The sequence below is a fragment of the Oncorhynchus clarkii genome, chromosome 10 (assembly GCF_045791955.1).
Source record: "Oncorhynchus clarkii lewisi isolate Uvic-CL-2024 chromosome 10, UVic_Ocla_1.0, whole genome shotgun sequence".
NCBI lineage: Eukaryota > Metazoa > Chordata > Actinopteri > Salmoniformes > Salmonidae > Oncorhynchus > Oncorhynchus clarkii.
This window is the reverse complement of record NC_092156.1, coordinates 34,929,696-34,945,225: the sequence shown is the minus strand read 5'-3', so window position 1 is coordinate 34,945,225 and position 15,530 is coordinate 34,929,696. Positions and strand designations below refer to the sequence as shown.

At 42.4% G+C, this 15,530-nt stretch overlaps 1 protein-coding gene across 3 annotated transcripts; it reads left to right on the top strand.

Moving 5' to 3' along the window:
- Window positions 1-8,243: 8,243 nt before the first annotated feature.
- LOC139418339 (uracil phosphoribosyltransferase (FUR1) homolog (S. cerevisiae)) lies at window positions 8,244-15,519 on the top strand. 3 transcript variants are annotated; one of them, XM_071167713.1, is made up of 9 exons: window positions 8,468-8,903; window positions 9,439-9,481; window positions 9,617-9,686; window positions 9,824-9,886; window positions 10,117-10,278; window positions 11,049-11,147; window positions 11,283-11,370; window positions 13,558-13,685; window positions 15,097-15,519. In XM_071167713.1, exons 1-8 carry the CDS (start codon window positions 8,614-8,616, stop codon window positions 13,640-13,642), a joined length of 900 nt encoding a protein of 299 aa, XP_071023814.1. In that variant the 5' UTR covers window positions 8,468-8,613; the 3' UTR covers window positions 13,643-13,685; window positions 15,097-15,519. The 3 variants fall into 3 exon arrangements, with proteins under 3 accessions (XP_071023815.1, XP_071023813.1, XP_071023814.1); XM_071167712.1 differs by lacking the exon at window positions 15,097-15,519 and having other exon boundaries at window positions 8,440-8,903; window positions 13,558-13,642; XM_071167714.1 differs by lacking the exons at window positions 13,558-13,685; window positions 15,097-15,519 and having other exon boundaries at window positions 8,244-8,903; window positions 11,283-13,486.
- Window positions 15,520-15,530: the final 11 nt, after the last annotated feature.

Here is a 15,530-nt window from a genome sequence, read left to right as displayed (position 1 = left end):
TCGAGGCGGAGATGGTGAATCTGTTCTGTGAGGTCGGAGACTTGGGCGGCCAGGGTCTCAACGGCATGTCGAGCAGCAGACAATTCCTGCTCGTGTCTGCCTAGCATCGCTCCCTGGATCTCGACGGCTGAGTGGAGAGGATCCGAAGTCGCTGGGTCCATTCTTGGTCAGATTCTTCTGTTATGCACGTGAGTGAGGACCCAAAAGCGGTTTAACAAAAACAGAGTCCTTTAATGTCCAAACACAGGGAAGACATAGATCCTCTTCAGATGTATATAATGGCAAAATAGACAACCCGCAGAGAGGGCGATAAATGAATCATAAAGTCCTTCTGATATTTACAGAAGAGGCCCCCTTCTAGCAGCAGAGGAGAATAGCTGGGTTAGAGTCCCCTTCTTAGCAGCAGAGGAGAATAGCTGGGTTAGCGGCGACAGACTGCTGGTCTCTCTGGGTAGGCGCGGGTCGTAGAGGACAGAGGTACCTGATCACACGTAGCATCAGATGAACAGGCAGATTCCGACAGGACAGGACAAGGGTGAAGCAAACGAGACGATAGTTTGGTTCTGGCATGAGAAACTCAAACGAGAATCTGACAAAGACAGCAGCAGGAACAGAGAGAGAAATAGAGACCTAATCAGAGGGAAAAAAGGAACAGGTGGGAAAAGGGTGAACGAGGTAGTTTAGAGAAGATGAGGAACAGCTGGGAGAAGGAGAGGAAGAGAAGGTAACCTAATACGACCAGCAGAGGGAGACGAAGTGAAGAGAAAGAACAGGAACAAGACATAATATGACAATACATGACATTTATAGAAAAACTGGAATTAAACCCAGACTAAGTCATATGCACAAAATATACATCTTCAAATTTTGACATTTGGTTGCGTTGACAACCAAACACAATTCGAAATCAACCAAAGCTTGAACCCTTTGCCTATATGTATTGTCAATTTTAGTTGAACTATGGGTTGAATTTAAACAATCGCTGTAGACCTACATTCTATCCCTGATGACACATGACTAATAAAGTATGGTTTCATTTAAATTGCTCTGTTTAACCGACCCTTTGGAATGACTTTGATAGCAACAGTGAATCTATTTAGTTATTTAGAGATCTCTCAAAAATCATTCTCAAGATAGCACATTGGTAGTAGTTAGTGACAAATATCAAAGCTAGGCTTGGTTAAAACCCTGAATGGGAGATCAAATGGATAGCTGTAGATAAATCAACTCCCCAGTAGGAGGTGCTGCCCAGCCTATAGTGGATATAACTTTGAAGATCTGACGTCTCAAATGTAGAAATTCAACATATATTATAGAAGATTTGTTTGTCTATGTTGAAAATTGGTTACCATGATGACATAATCCTGTGGTTGAAATTTCACCCTCAAAATAAATTGATTACTTTTTTCAAATCCAATGTATATTCCAGATAGATTCCACATCACAATATGTTAACAAATTACATTGAAACAATGTTGACTTAACCTGTTTGTGGCCAGTGGGGCATCCACTCTTTTTAAATATACAGTGCATTCGCAAAGTATTCTGGCCCCTTGACTTTTTCCACATTTTGTTACGTTACAGCCATATTCTAAAATTTAGTTTAAAAAAATGTCCTTCATCAATCTACACACAATGACAAAGCAAAAACATATTTGTATACATTTTTTCAAATGTATAAAATAAAAAAAACTGAAATATGACATTTGCATAAGTATTCAGACCCTTTACTCAGTACTTTGCTGAAGCACCTTTGGCAGCGACTACAGCCTTGAGTTTTCTTGGGTGTGCCAAACTCCAAATGGGCTGTCATGTGCCTTTTACTGAGGAGTGGTTTCTCTCTGGCCACTCTACCATAAAGGTTCTCCCATCTCCACAGAGGAACTCTGGAGCTCTGTCAGAGTGACCATCGTATTCTTGGTCACCTCCCTGACCAAGGCCATTCTCTCCCGATTGATCAGTTTGGCCGGGCGGACAGCTCTAGGAAGAGTCTTAGTGGTTCCAAACTTCTTCCATTTAAGAATGATGGAGGCCACTGTGTTCTTGGGGAGGTTCAATGCTGCAAACATTTTTTAGTACCCTTCCCCAGATCTGTGCCTTGACACAATTCTGTTTCGGAGCTCTACGGAAAATTCCTTCCACCTCATGGCTTGGTTTTGCAGAATTAGACAATACACAGCAAATAAGAGTACCATTGAAATGGCTTTTCTGTAAGAAACCAGCTGTTGTCTACGATTCAGCAACCTTTCGGAGAGGAACCAGCCCCTGCCAAGGGACAACTAAGCTAAGCTGGCTCCTCAGCCATGCAGCCAGGGGAGAGGTTGTCATGGGTGATGCAGTTTTGGTGCCAATTCTGTGTATTTCATCATGACATCTGGAACTGGCCTTTCACTGCCTGTAGATCAAAACATGCCAGGCATCATGCTGGTCACCTCTTGAATAGATCTCAATAAAAGAGAAGTTGTTATTCCCTGACACAGAAACATGCTCGTTATCTCTCTCATTCTCTACCTACACCATGCATAAGGTGAACCATACATTGAGACTTTAATATCTTTAAAGATACATTCAACTAAATGCAAATGAAAATACAAAGGCGAAATAGAAAGTAAATGGTTTAGATCTAGGTTGTCTGTGTGATTGTCTTTCAGGCCAAATTAAGACATTCTATTGAAACAGAGCACAGAGGTTTATTCACAGGCTTTTCACAGACACATACAGTATGGTGTTAATCGTTTAGGAGCTACCGCCTGACAGGGGCCACAGGAGCCCTGGGCACATTCTATCGTGTTAATGGTCTGTCGTCAATCTTCATTTGTCCCTCTAATTTGACGAGGAGTTCTACGGATTTATCACACAATCTCACACCATGAACAATACTTCCCACCTTCTTGAGATTCTGTCCCTGCCTTTTTCAATACAATGAACATTCATAAAATTCAAATAATTACAGAGAAATTTGACAAGAAATTAGACGTACATTTGCTGTCAGGAATATAATTCTTACATCACCAGAGTGCTTTGAAAAGCAATATAACTTCCACACTGCTGTTACAAACTATGCCAATCACCCCTGATGATGCCATCAACAGCTCTAATACCTGCTTGAAAAGGACATACAAACAACTGTTCCATGAGCAGACATCTTACACAAAACTGTAAAAAAAAAACATTAATTTTAATTCATAAAAAAAACATGAATGGTAGTTAGAGTATAGTTTGTGGTATGTGACAGGGAACTGTTTGCCCTCTCATTGCCCTCAATCAGTATCAATGGCCTTGCATTAGATTAGCATTTACCAATTAGCCAAACCACAAGAGTAACCTTCCTTCCCCTCACTGATCATTTGGCAAGCTCAACTCTGAAGGACACAACCTAGGTTGTTCCTGCAGTCTTCTTCTCATGTGGCACTAGTCCAAATCAGATGTTTCAACACACACACACACACACACACACACACACACACACACACACACACACACACACACACAAAGACAGCTTTCAGGTGAAAATATGAGAATGTCCACAACCTTCAAACCGACAACTCATCAGTTGTGAAGAGAGTACCAGTACTAGTATCCTTTCTGAAAACGTAATTAGTGGCGTAAAGTGGTGCTACACAACAGCAGCTCAGGTTCCAGATGATCGGGGGTACTTGTCTGTCAGTAGAGACGCAGTCAGGCAGGCAGAGAGAGGGATACCAACATGACTATTTACTCTGCTGCCTATTGTCTAATGCCAGCTGCCACTGGGATGACTGCGGTCTCAGATGCATGTGCAAATTCCTCTAATCCAGGCAATATGGCACCCTAAGACTGCAACATGGCGTTAATATATCTAATCTAAAACTAAACTAATTTTCGAAAGCACTCCCGAAAGAAGAACCAACACCTTCTGACGTTTTCCAAAGGGCAATGAGTGATGAGTCTATTTTCCTCAAGAGGTTAGATATTTGTTTAACTAGATCAGGTGATCTACTTGAAAGATAATTTTATTTTCATTACTGGAACCATGTTAAAAAATACGGAGTTGTTTCAATAGGAAGCATTTTTGTCGATAAACTTCTAATGTAATGGGTTCTTTCTAAAGCATTTATTGACAAGACAAGTTGGCATATTCAAACATATTCTGGTATTTAGTTTTAATTTCTGGAAATATTAATTACCCGAAGATTGGTTTGAATTTGTGATTTATGGGGCATGTGAAAATAGCATATAGAGAGCAATAGTGAAGGCGTCTTTTTGAAGGCATCAACTCTGGGGAAATTCATGTTATGTTTCACTATATTGGATCACTCCAATATATTGATATCACTCCGCGGCGGATGGATACATTTGAGGTGAGGATTTACAGATTTACTCCCATGTACACCTGTGTCACGGCTGGGGTCCGCCCCTATATATAGACCCCATGGCCACGACACACGTTCTCTTTCATTTTCTCGGTGGACGTCCGTATGGTTTGAGGTACAAACTTTCTGAAGTTCGCTTGGTAAGTCATTGGTAAGTGTAATCTCCTGTGTGGAAGTATACTCCCCGACTGTTTGCAGCCTGGAGCAGCTGGCCACATGGCCAGCCCCTCCTCTTGAGTGCTCAACTCACAGTGCGCGTTTTTTCTGTATCTTCTGCCCGTGGTTTGTCGTACTTGTGTTTTGTTAGCGTTACACTATGACTCTGTGTGCATCCATTAGTATGGTGGCTCTTGCTGCCACAAACTGTAATTTACTTTACACAACTTGTCGACTGGCTTGTTCTACTTTCAAAAAGTGCATGGATGCTCTCCTGGCAAATCTCACCTACCGAGGATGGTTGATTCTCAATTACCTGGATGATTGGCTGATTTGTGCCCCGACAAGGACCTAGATCCTGTCAGACAGAGATGCCCCTGACCCACATTGGCGGGCTGGGCATTACTGTAAACTACAAGAAGAGTCGTCTGACGCCCACCCAGAGGGTGGCCATCGACATGGAACTGGACTCAGTCCTCATGAGAGCATGCCTGCCCACCAGAAGGTTCCAGGCGGTCTTATCTTGCCTCGACCACTTTCGGCAGGGGCGGGTGGTATCTGCCCTGACCTGCCAACGCCTGTTGAGGTTGCTGACGGCGGCCTCATTGCTGATTCCCCTGGGCCTGCTCCATATCCGGCCTCTAACGGTGGTTCAACTCCCACCGGCTGCACCCGAAGCGCCACCGTCATCGCCAGCTGCGGGTGACCGCACAGTACCTCAGGGCATTGTTGAGGTGGCATTATCGCTCCTTTCTCTCAGGTGGGGGGAGATGCTGAGGACGTGCCGCGGTGAGCTGGTCAGCACAGACGCCTCCCAGATCGGCTGGGGAGATGTGTCCAAGGGCAGGTCGGCCAGCGGCTGTTGGTGTTAATGTAATTTCATAATTCCAATATGTTTTTATTAATTGAATTCACTTAGTCCATTTTATGAGAATTTGTAAGATTCTTATTTGCATAAAATAGACAGAGTCTTATCAAAATTAGATAATAGTATTTATTCTCGGAGCGTGCTGCCATGAAACCACGAACAACAGTTTATATACAAAATATGACATCATAGGTTATAAATTGTCCTTCCTCCTATCAACCAGGACACAACATAGTTGAAAAGTTTATTCCCACCCCCTTGCTCTCTTACTCCAGGCACACAGTTAATTAAAGATTAAACTTCTAAAGTATTCAACCATCACCATTCAGCAGACAGTTCCAGCTAATGGAAAACCTAAGAAAACACACACTGCCTTATCTAAACATCCCAGAGCTAAGTTGAGTCGGTTCAAACATAGGTTAACAACCCTTTTTGCTTACTTAAAAACCCACAATTCCAGTCCTCTCCAACCTGGCTGGGATGGTATTTATTTAATTTAATTACCCCCTGTTTCATGCTCCACAATCCCTCCCTTATGAATTAATATTGTTAATCAGATATAATAAAACACAGTAAGTTTCATTAGTTATAGTTCTATTTAAAATGTAGATATTGTTTAGTCATTATTCATAAAATTCCTAACAGTTGGCTACTCTCTTGGAGTGGCAGGCACATTAAATACACTACAGCTCCGAGCTGTACTGCTGGCCCTGCAGTCTTTTCCTCCACATCTGAAGGGAAGACATGTCCTGGTGAGAATGGACAATGCAACAGTGGTGCCTTACATCAACCATCAGGGTGGACTGAGGTTCCACCATCTTATGGCACGGGAGCTCCTTCTCTGGGCTCAGGGCCATCTAGTGTCTCTACGCGCAGCGCACGTACCTGACATCCTGAATGTGGCAGCGGATATTCTCTCCATGGAGGGCCTGCCACCTTGGGACTGGAGCCTACATCCCCAGGTGGTGCAGCACCTGTGGGACAAGTTTGGGAGGGTGCAGGTGGACCTGTTTGCCTCCCTGGACAATGCACACTGCCCCCTGTGGTACTCCATGTCGGAGCCACCAGGGCCTCTGGGCTTGGATGTGCTGGCCCACGATTGGCCATAGCTGGAGCTTACGCATTCCACCCTTTTCTCCTGATCCAGGCTGTGTTTGTCAGTACCAGGATGACGGAGCATTGTCTGCTGCTGATGGCCCCATACTGGCCCAGACGACCCTGGTTCAGCCTTCTCCTGTCCCGGTTGTCTGGGACACCTTGCTGTCTCAGGCCGGGGGAACTCTGTGGCATCCGAGACCGTACTGCCTCAGTCTGTGGGCTTGGCCGCTGAACGGCATCAATGGTCCATGTTAGGACTACAGGAGGGTGTAATGTACACCATGCAGATCGCAGGGGCACCGGCTACAACCGTGGCATACCAGTTGCGCTGGCGGCGGTTCTGCTCTTGGTGCACTAGTATTGAGGTTGTGCCCGAGTCATGCGGTGTACAGTATGCCCTCCAATATCTGCAGTCTCGCATGGATGAGGGCCTCAACACAGAGGGTATTTGGCCGCTATATCTGCCTGCCATGTGGGGTGGATGGACAGGCCAGTGGGGCACCATCCCTTGGTCTCCAGGTTTATGAAGGGGTTCGTCGCCTGCGTCCAGCTAGGATCCACTCAATGGCGAGTTGGGATCTGGATGTGGTCTTGGCAGCTTTGGCAAAGCCGCCTTTTGAACCGTTGGAGTCTGCCTCCCTGAAACCCCTAAGGTGGCTTTCTTGGTAGTGATTGCTTCCATGAAGAGTGTGGGTGAGCTCCATGCTCTTTCGGTAAGTTCTGAGTGCTACTGGATGGACCCCGGTGGGAGGAGTATATCTCTCCGCCCCAACCCTTCATTCTTCCTGAAGGCCCTCCCTCTGTGGTTGGTTTGATGTAGAGAATGTGTGTCGCAGCCATGAGGTCTATATATAGGGGCGGACCCCAGCTGTGGACACGGGAGTAAATTTGCAAATCCTCATCTCGGATGTATCCCTCGGCTGCGGAGTGATACTAATATATTGGAGTGATCCATATAGCTCACACAACCATGGTTAACCATTTTTTTGTAGGGTTCTTGGATAAACACCGAAAATAAGGTATGTGGTTAGTAAACACAGGCTTAGAAGATTTATGTTTTGTTATATGATATAATCTTCATCAGCTAACATCACTTGTTGTGAATGTTAAAGCATTTATGTAATCAAAACAAGTACAAAGGCTTCATAATTCATAAAGGTCAGGTTAATGGACTGATATCATCTCATAGAACAAAACTTGTAAAATCTCCTAAACTGTGTAAACCTAAAACCTTATTTTCAGTGTTTATCCCAAACCCCATTCTTTCCCCCCTAGGAACAGTCATGGGATACAGCTTTTCAAATGGACTTGTTTTTTTTTGTTTTTTTTTGTGCATTTTAGCTAAGCCCAACCCTTTTTCTAACCTTAGCTTAATTATCCTAACCTGCCACGTTAATTCCCCTAACCTGCTACGAAAAGCCAATTTTGACAAAAGCTGTACCCTTCTAGACAAAACCCATAGGAATGACTGAACGAACCATAGGTAAATAATTTTCGTTTTTTAGGACTACAAGCTGGGGAGCTCTGTTAGGGGTTTGTGAATGGTGATAAATGTTTAAAGAATGGCACTTAACTGTCCATCAATGCCTAGGCATTAAAAATATTCTCAAGCGCTGACAGAATGCTCCCGGTTTCTACTAGATAACACAGTCAAACTTTGACATAAGAACTCATTCATGCAATATATGACTCTGTGGCTGTGTTAACTAGTGTCGATCAATGAGCTCTCAAGCGGTACTAGACCTACATCATTCTGGCCATTATGAGGCGAGAATCAGGTGTGACGTCACTTCCTGTTACAAAGTTTATGTTCCTGTAGGTTTATACTAACATAGATGTATTTATAATGACGAGATACTCGTCTCCGCCCTAACAATGAGTCGTTGTCCCAAAAGCGGGAAGGCAGGCGACATGGTCCAAAATAAGCATATAGAAACGCTAAGGGAAACGCTTCTATTGAACAGATTTAGGCGAGAGTGAACCCTCTCGTTTCGCCTCTTCCTCTTTTTGCTGCGGCCACCCAATGGCCACGACCCAGAATCAGAGAAGACAAAAATGCCCAACAAGACATTTAGCTATATGAATAGCAAAACCGCAGAGAGCCTAAACTGCTCAACTATTTAGCGTTTTCTTAATTCTATGGAAACGTATTTTGAGAGCGGAATTGCTACGGAAATCAAAATGCCTTGTCAAAATCAGCAGCTGAACAACAATGACAGACAAGAACACGCGGCAATGAGCAGCACCAAGCAGGTTCGGTTTGCTAGCTGCGGAAACAGCGTTCTGACAGAGTCCAATAGAGATGCAGAAGTAGCCGAAACTTGTGAAAATGTATTCAACAGTGAACTACAGAGGCAGATCGGATCGCAATTAAAACTGCTTCCTTTGAATGACCAAATACGAGAATTACAGACCATCATTAGAGACAAGTGAGTCATCATATTTTGTCAAAGATAGCAACCACATTATCTGACAGATAATGGACCTGTATTATCATGCACCAGATAACTGTCTAATGATGTGGAATTGAATGGTGCATTGTAAACCAAGTGAATGGCCAATCGACGCCATGTTACTATTTATAACTGTCATATTACACTGCACTTATATGGTTACGGTAGCGTTATCTGGGATCTTTGTTACCCAGAACTGTAAATACACCTGGTTATTTCTATGAAGACCTAGGCAAAATGTCATTATAGTCTGCCCCATTAGCGTAAACGTGGCCAGAACTTCCTTGTCTAGCATGAGGTTTAATTTCAAATCATGTTAGACCTACTGACAACAATAGACGATAGTGATAACAGAACATTGAATGAGTACACTAATCACAATTTGAGTTTCTGTTGTAAGGTGATACCACGAATAGGCCTAAATTTTTGGGGGGTGAAAGTGGATCATGCATTGATTTCCTCTTATGTAACCCTTACTGTAAGCATACATGTTATTCTTGTTCTTTTACAGGTCTACTAGCAGGGGAGATTTTGTATTTTGTGCTGATAGATTGGTAAGAAACGGTCTTGGTTCAATTGACACTGTTGTTTTTACTCTAGGTTAAATACTAATATATTATGTTTTTAATTGAATGACTCATTTGTATAATGCACACTGTATTGTTTTGACCCACTCGGTTTGTCCACAGATCAGACTAGTGGTTGAAGAGGGACTCAATCAGCTGCCATACAGCGAGTGTACAGTGACCACTCCTACAGGTTAGACCTATTAGATGAAATTTGTCAGAAATGATAGAAATTGGGCGAATACTATGTATTACAGGATTACTGTTACATTTCTCACCAAGAACAGAACTGTCTATTTCAATTGCTCTCCCCTTCCCCCTCTTCTTCAGGACATAAATATGATGGTGTCAAGTTTGAAAAAGGCAACTGCGGTGTCAGCATTATGAGAAGTGGTAAGGCACTGATCATATAGGATATTAAAGGAAGATTAATCTGAATTGGTCTCTGAATAGAATCCCTGGCTGGTGGACTTGCCTATACCTGACATACCTAGTGCTATCCACTCAACTGTTTGACCTATCAGTTTGACTGTTTGACTTGCTCACCATTACTACATCTTGTATGAGGTTTCCCTTGAATGAATTGAGTTTAATGCAACATCTATTAATTGCTGTGTGTGTAGGCGAGGCCATGGAGCAGGGCCTCAGAGACTGCTGCCGGTCCATCCGTATCGGTAAGATCCTAATCCAGAGTGACGAGGACACCCAGAAGGCCAAAGTCTACTATGCAAAGTTCCCCCCAGACATCAGCAGGAGGAAAGTCCTCCTCATGTACCCCATTCTCAGTGAGTATGGATATATGGTACTTGTGTACCCCATATTCTCAGTAAGTATGGCGAGAGTAGTACTCACATTCCCCATCCTTAATCATAGTCCAGGGGGATTACACGCATGTAAACAACTAATGTCTTTACATGTCTTTAGGCCAAGTATGTTGTAAAACCCTGCCGTGGAAAAGCACTAATAGACAATCTCAATACAGTACTAACTCCTCTTGAGGACAAAGAGTTCAGGTGAAGTGTTGCCCTGCCCTGTGCCTGAAGAAATGTCTCTTTTTAATGAACCAGAAATTAAGACTTAATTGCTCCCGTTAGCAAGACAATAGTGTAATCATAGGCATCCTCTAAGATAATTGTGGGAAGGTGTCTTTTATTCGGCTCTGATAATGACCTTAGTAGTTAGCATGCTGCATATTTTTCATCATAATTTACCCCAAGAAAATAATTACAAGTTTATCTGCTTGGGGTAAACCATAAAGAGCTCACTGCAAGGCCATGAAAATGATAAATAGGACAAATGAAGCCACCGAGAGAAGTAATGTTCATCTTTTTGGCCTCTAACTAACATCCCTCTCTGAAAGGATGAAAAACTGCCTTGAGAAATCAAAATTACATTTTGTTCTTTTATAGAAAGTAGCAGCAGATGAGTCATAGTAATGATCACAGGGCTAATAAGGGCAGACTTTTCTTCAATACTTCTATAATGTTGCCTGTTTTGTCAAGTCACTGATATCTGTCCTGTGTTTATGCTATCTATACATATATTCTGCCTTCAGGTACAGGTAACACAGTGATTGAGGCTGTGAGAGTTCTGACTGAACATGGTCTTCAGCCCAAACATATTATTCTCCTGAGTCTCTTCTCCACCCCTCACGGTACGCCTCACCTACAGTCCCTTGCTTAATATCGAAGTAGATTCTGTAATGTTCATACTACTTCATACTACAGCCTGTTTTCCATTCAGTTTTATTGAAAGCACTGCAAGTCTAATGGTTGTGTCATCTCACCAGGTGCCAAATCCATCATTCAAGAGTTCCCAGAAATCACCATATTGACCACCGAGGTGCACCCTGTGGCTCCCACACACTTTGGCCAGAGGTACTTTGGGACAGACTAGTCAGCCCTCTAGGGCCATTCAATGGGACACCATACTATGAGAACCAACCATTGAATGGTCCCTCTGTCCGTTTGTCCACTTATTTCAAAAGGAGTTGTTACCCTGCTGAAGATTCTTGCTTTGCTGTGTACGCCGCCTTAACCTGTGCTCCTCAGTCTGACAAACAATGCAAAGATTTTCCTGGAAGCAACAAAAAAGCACATTCCATGTAGGTCTTTTAGGAACTAGTCTAGCGAGCTTGCATGTACTGCTGCCATTTTATTTATTCAGTAATGGTAGTTCATTCTAGGTTTTTCCTAATTTGAAAGTCTATAATTTAAATATATTTTTTCAATATATTCTATTCAAAGTATGTGAGCGGAGTTGAGCAGACGGAAATCCTGCTCGTCGCTTATGGAGCGGTGCTCCACGTCCTTTCCAACCACTCCGCTAAAAACCTCTCCGCACTCACAGGGGGGGAAATGCCGCTCCAAATTCTCTCCAGTCATTAAAATCACCATTTAACCAACAATCATCTATTTTTTTTACTACCTGGACCTCCCATTTGCTTTTGAAGTATTGAAACCAAATGAAAAGTATTATAATAAACATGAAAAGGTGAATGTAAGAAGCGCACATCTTTTCAAATAGGCTACATGTCATATTAAACAGCATATAAACGCTCAACAGGTCAGGAGCCTAAGAAGGAACAAAAACATGTTATTTAGGCTATAATATTTCAATTATTTCAAGGCTATAGCCTACACAGAAATGCATTGTGCAGCATTTGCGAGTGCAACACACTAGGCTGGTAGGGACAAAGCGCTCAGCATTTAAACAACGTTTAGTTGTATTCAATCATTAGTCTATAAATTGTGCTTTTAGGCTGTGACTTAGAATTAAATGAAAACATTATTAGGCTCAGTCTACAGTGCCTTTGAATTTATTTTTAGAAACATCAGTTTGTGGCTTCAGGCTCATGTGATGATGCGTGGAGAGCAGGCCAGCAGCAGAGAATATCCTCTCTGCACTTGCAGAGCCACTGGGGATGCTAAACACCCCTTTGGCCACTCTTGCCAGACTGGGTAGTGATGCAGAGTTGTATATTTCTTTTTCTATCGGTAGGCCTAAAGGTTTTTAGGCAAAGTAACCCAATCAAAACAGAACGCTCCTTGAATGTTGGAATATGCCAGGCTTATTGGGCCAAAATCAATTATGGCCTAGTGTGTGTATAGAGCTAGATATATGTAACAGAACTTTTAGTTTAGAAATACTTTGCTACAATGACATACTTAGTTCCTTTCTTTTAGCATGTGCACTTAATAAGTACACCATCGTGCTTTCAGGATATGTTTTCAGTTTCCACAATGATTATTTAGTTGTGGACACTACATCACCACAATCCCTCTCTTGCTCTTGGTCATCATCTTTGTAAGTCACCTTGATTTTGCACCTGTGTGTTTTATCAGTTTCTTTATGAAAATATTTAGTGAGCTATAGCAGCACACAAGTAAACTACAAATGCATGCTACGCCAGCCATGTCCTTGAAGTGAGCGCTACTTGAGCGAAATTGGAGCGGGCGAGAAGGCCAACGTTCCAGCCTTTGGGAATCTCGCTCTGCGCTCCAGTCAAAAGGGCACGCTCCGCTCACATACTCTGATTCTATTCTATTGTCTTGTCTTTTTTTGTTTGTTTTTTTTTTGTCATTATTATTGCCACAAACAGATTTAATGTATCATAACACTGAAAAGAAACAAACCAATCAAGAGAAACTCTGACCAGATCTGAAGTGCAATTTGATGGAATATGCAATTTGGACATTTCAGAGTGGAAAAGGCTGGAAAAAGAAGCTCAGAAATACATTGCCCTTATGACATCTATGTGTAGTTAAGGAATCGTCAATCCTCCATCGTTAACACAATGGAAAGGTCAAATGCTTTATCTAAATGTTGAAAGTGCGTGGGCGAAAGAAACAAAACGGTGCAGTTTGAGGCCGTGATGTGGGCGATGGGGGTGTGAAGTCGAGGTTTCTGTGTGTCTGTATGCTGTTTGTACGTTTTGTATCATTGAAGAAAAAAATAAAGAATACACAGATAAAACCCATATACAAAAATAAATGGTTAACTACATTGTGATAAATTATTCAGTCTATTGGATATATTGACAAAGCATACCCCTTTTCTTTCAGAGTGAGTTTGAGGTTGGAATGTATCATCTTTGTATGGGAAGAAGAGTCATCTTCACATATGCCTGCCTGGCCCAAATGCTGTTGAGACAAACAAGTTGCTACTAGCTAATAACCACAAAGAAGTAAAGGTTTGGAACATATTCCTCATATCATGCAAACACTTAGAATAAAACATTATTGACACTGACAGAGAAGTCCTTCACCAGATTCAACCAATCCCACTTCATAGAATGTCTTTCTCCCCATGACTCACTGGCTCTGTTATTGACATCAGGGAGGTCTCTCAGAGGTGCTGAAATCATACAATAGATCAAATGTCAATACTCCAAACACAGACAGAAACAACACAATACCTCTGCAAACACATTTCAGTCCCCCAGTTCCTTGTTTTCTGAGAAATGATTATGCACTTTGTCAAGCACGCACCATGACAAACCTTATGGCCACTAGGTAGCACTACACCTGCACATGTTCTGGTGGCCTGGCATGATTTTCATGCACATTACATTGTGTTGAATGTCATTCTTAAGTCTAAGTGGCAAGGATAGAGAGCATGATTGTTTTTAATCATCAGTCGCCAGTTCATCATGCACTGTGACAATTTGACTTCTAAGGAGTCTGTCTGGGATAAAGTGAGAGGAAAATAACCACTTAATCAAATCTAAGAGTGTACTTTCCAAGAGCTCAGAGAGAAGGAGCCGTCTCATCCACAGACCATTTAGCAAGGCTGCCTGTCATCATACTAACCAACCTATCCTATTTCAGGACTGCTATTACATGTAGATTACCAATAGGTACACCAGTGAACGAACATGTGGTGTGTCTTTACAATGAGTGAGTGTGGTTGTTACTGGACTGCTGGTAGTCATACACTTAGGTTGATGAATTAGACATTAACAACGGACATGATGATTTCACAAAACAAGGGCTCAGATTCAATCAAGACAAAGGCCCATTAGAATAGCTTTAAATATTCACCAATGAGAGACTGCTTTTATATCAAGTAATTTTTTGGTTCCGTGACCACCACCAAGGTATGTCGTCATTGTCAGTGCAACTAGTCTCTTAGGTTTCTACCAAGTACTGCATTAGCCATTAAATCAGGGAGAAAAGTATAACTTCCAGTTGCCATAGACACCTAGAAACTGTTGACCATATTATCCTTCCTATTGCTCCAAGGGCTCACTAAACGTAGAAGCCATTCACCCAATCACAGGCAGATGAACAGTAGCTGGTTATGTAATCCTCAGAGGTGAGGCACCACAGAGCTCTTCTCTGCTGGAAAGTGTTCGGCACCTCCCCAAGATGTCCATCTACATTAATTGCCTTGGATTGGTTGCAGTAACTGTGAAGTGTTTTATTCTATTCTAATGACTGGGACGGTTTCCCAAAAGCATCTTAAGGTTAAGTTCATTGTTAGAGCTACATGGTTCTAATGATGAACTTAGCCTTAAGATGCTTTTGGGAAACCGGGCCCAGAGTAGCACCTTGGATTCCCCTGGCCTGCTGGGCTCGACTTACCCAAGCTCTCCTCTTCAGATCCTGCCTCCCTCTCGCTCCACCCCATATTAGCTAACAATGGATTGTGGGATTCATTGTTGCTCCTGGTGGGAAAATTGTGTCCATCACCCTGGCTGGGAAACAAACACAGAGGCCAGATTCAAGATGGAGGAAGGAACACAGCCTGGAATGATACTTACTAAACTGTAGGTATCAGAGGTCCTATTTCCTGCCACAAAGAATATTCAAATAAAATTGTCTTTGTTACATGCTTTGTAAACATCAGGTGTAGACTAACAGTGAAATGTTTACTTAAGGATAGTTCCAAAAAATAAAGAGTTAAAGGTAATAATAAAAAATGCAGAGTTAAAGGTAATAATAAAAAATAGATAGTGACGAGGAATAAATACACAGTGAATAACGAATAGCAATAACATGGCTATATACAGTATCAGTGCCGAGGTGATGTGCAG

What these genes read in the sequence shown, in the direction of transcription:
- LOC139418339 (XM_071167713.1), top strand. Translation starts at nt 8,614, where the DNA reads ATGGAAACGTATTTTGAGAGCGGAATTGCTACGGAAATCAAAATGCCT. An exon ending in CAGACCATCATTAGAGACAA is followed by an intron (nt 8,904 to 9,438) that starts GTGAGTCATCAT and finishes GTTCTTTTACAG; the next exon opens with GTCTACTAGCAGGGGAGATT. An exon ending in TGTCAGCATTATGAGAAGTG is followed by an intron (nt 9,887 to 10,116) that starts GTAAGGCACTGA and finishes CTGTGTGTGTAG; the next exon opens with GCGAGGCCATGGAGCAGGGC.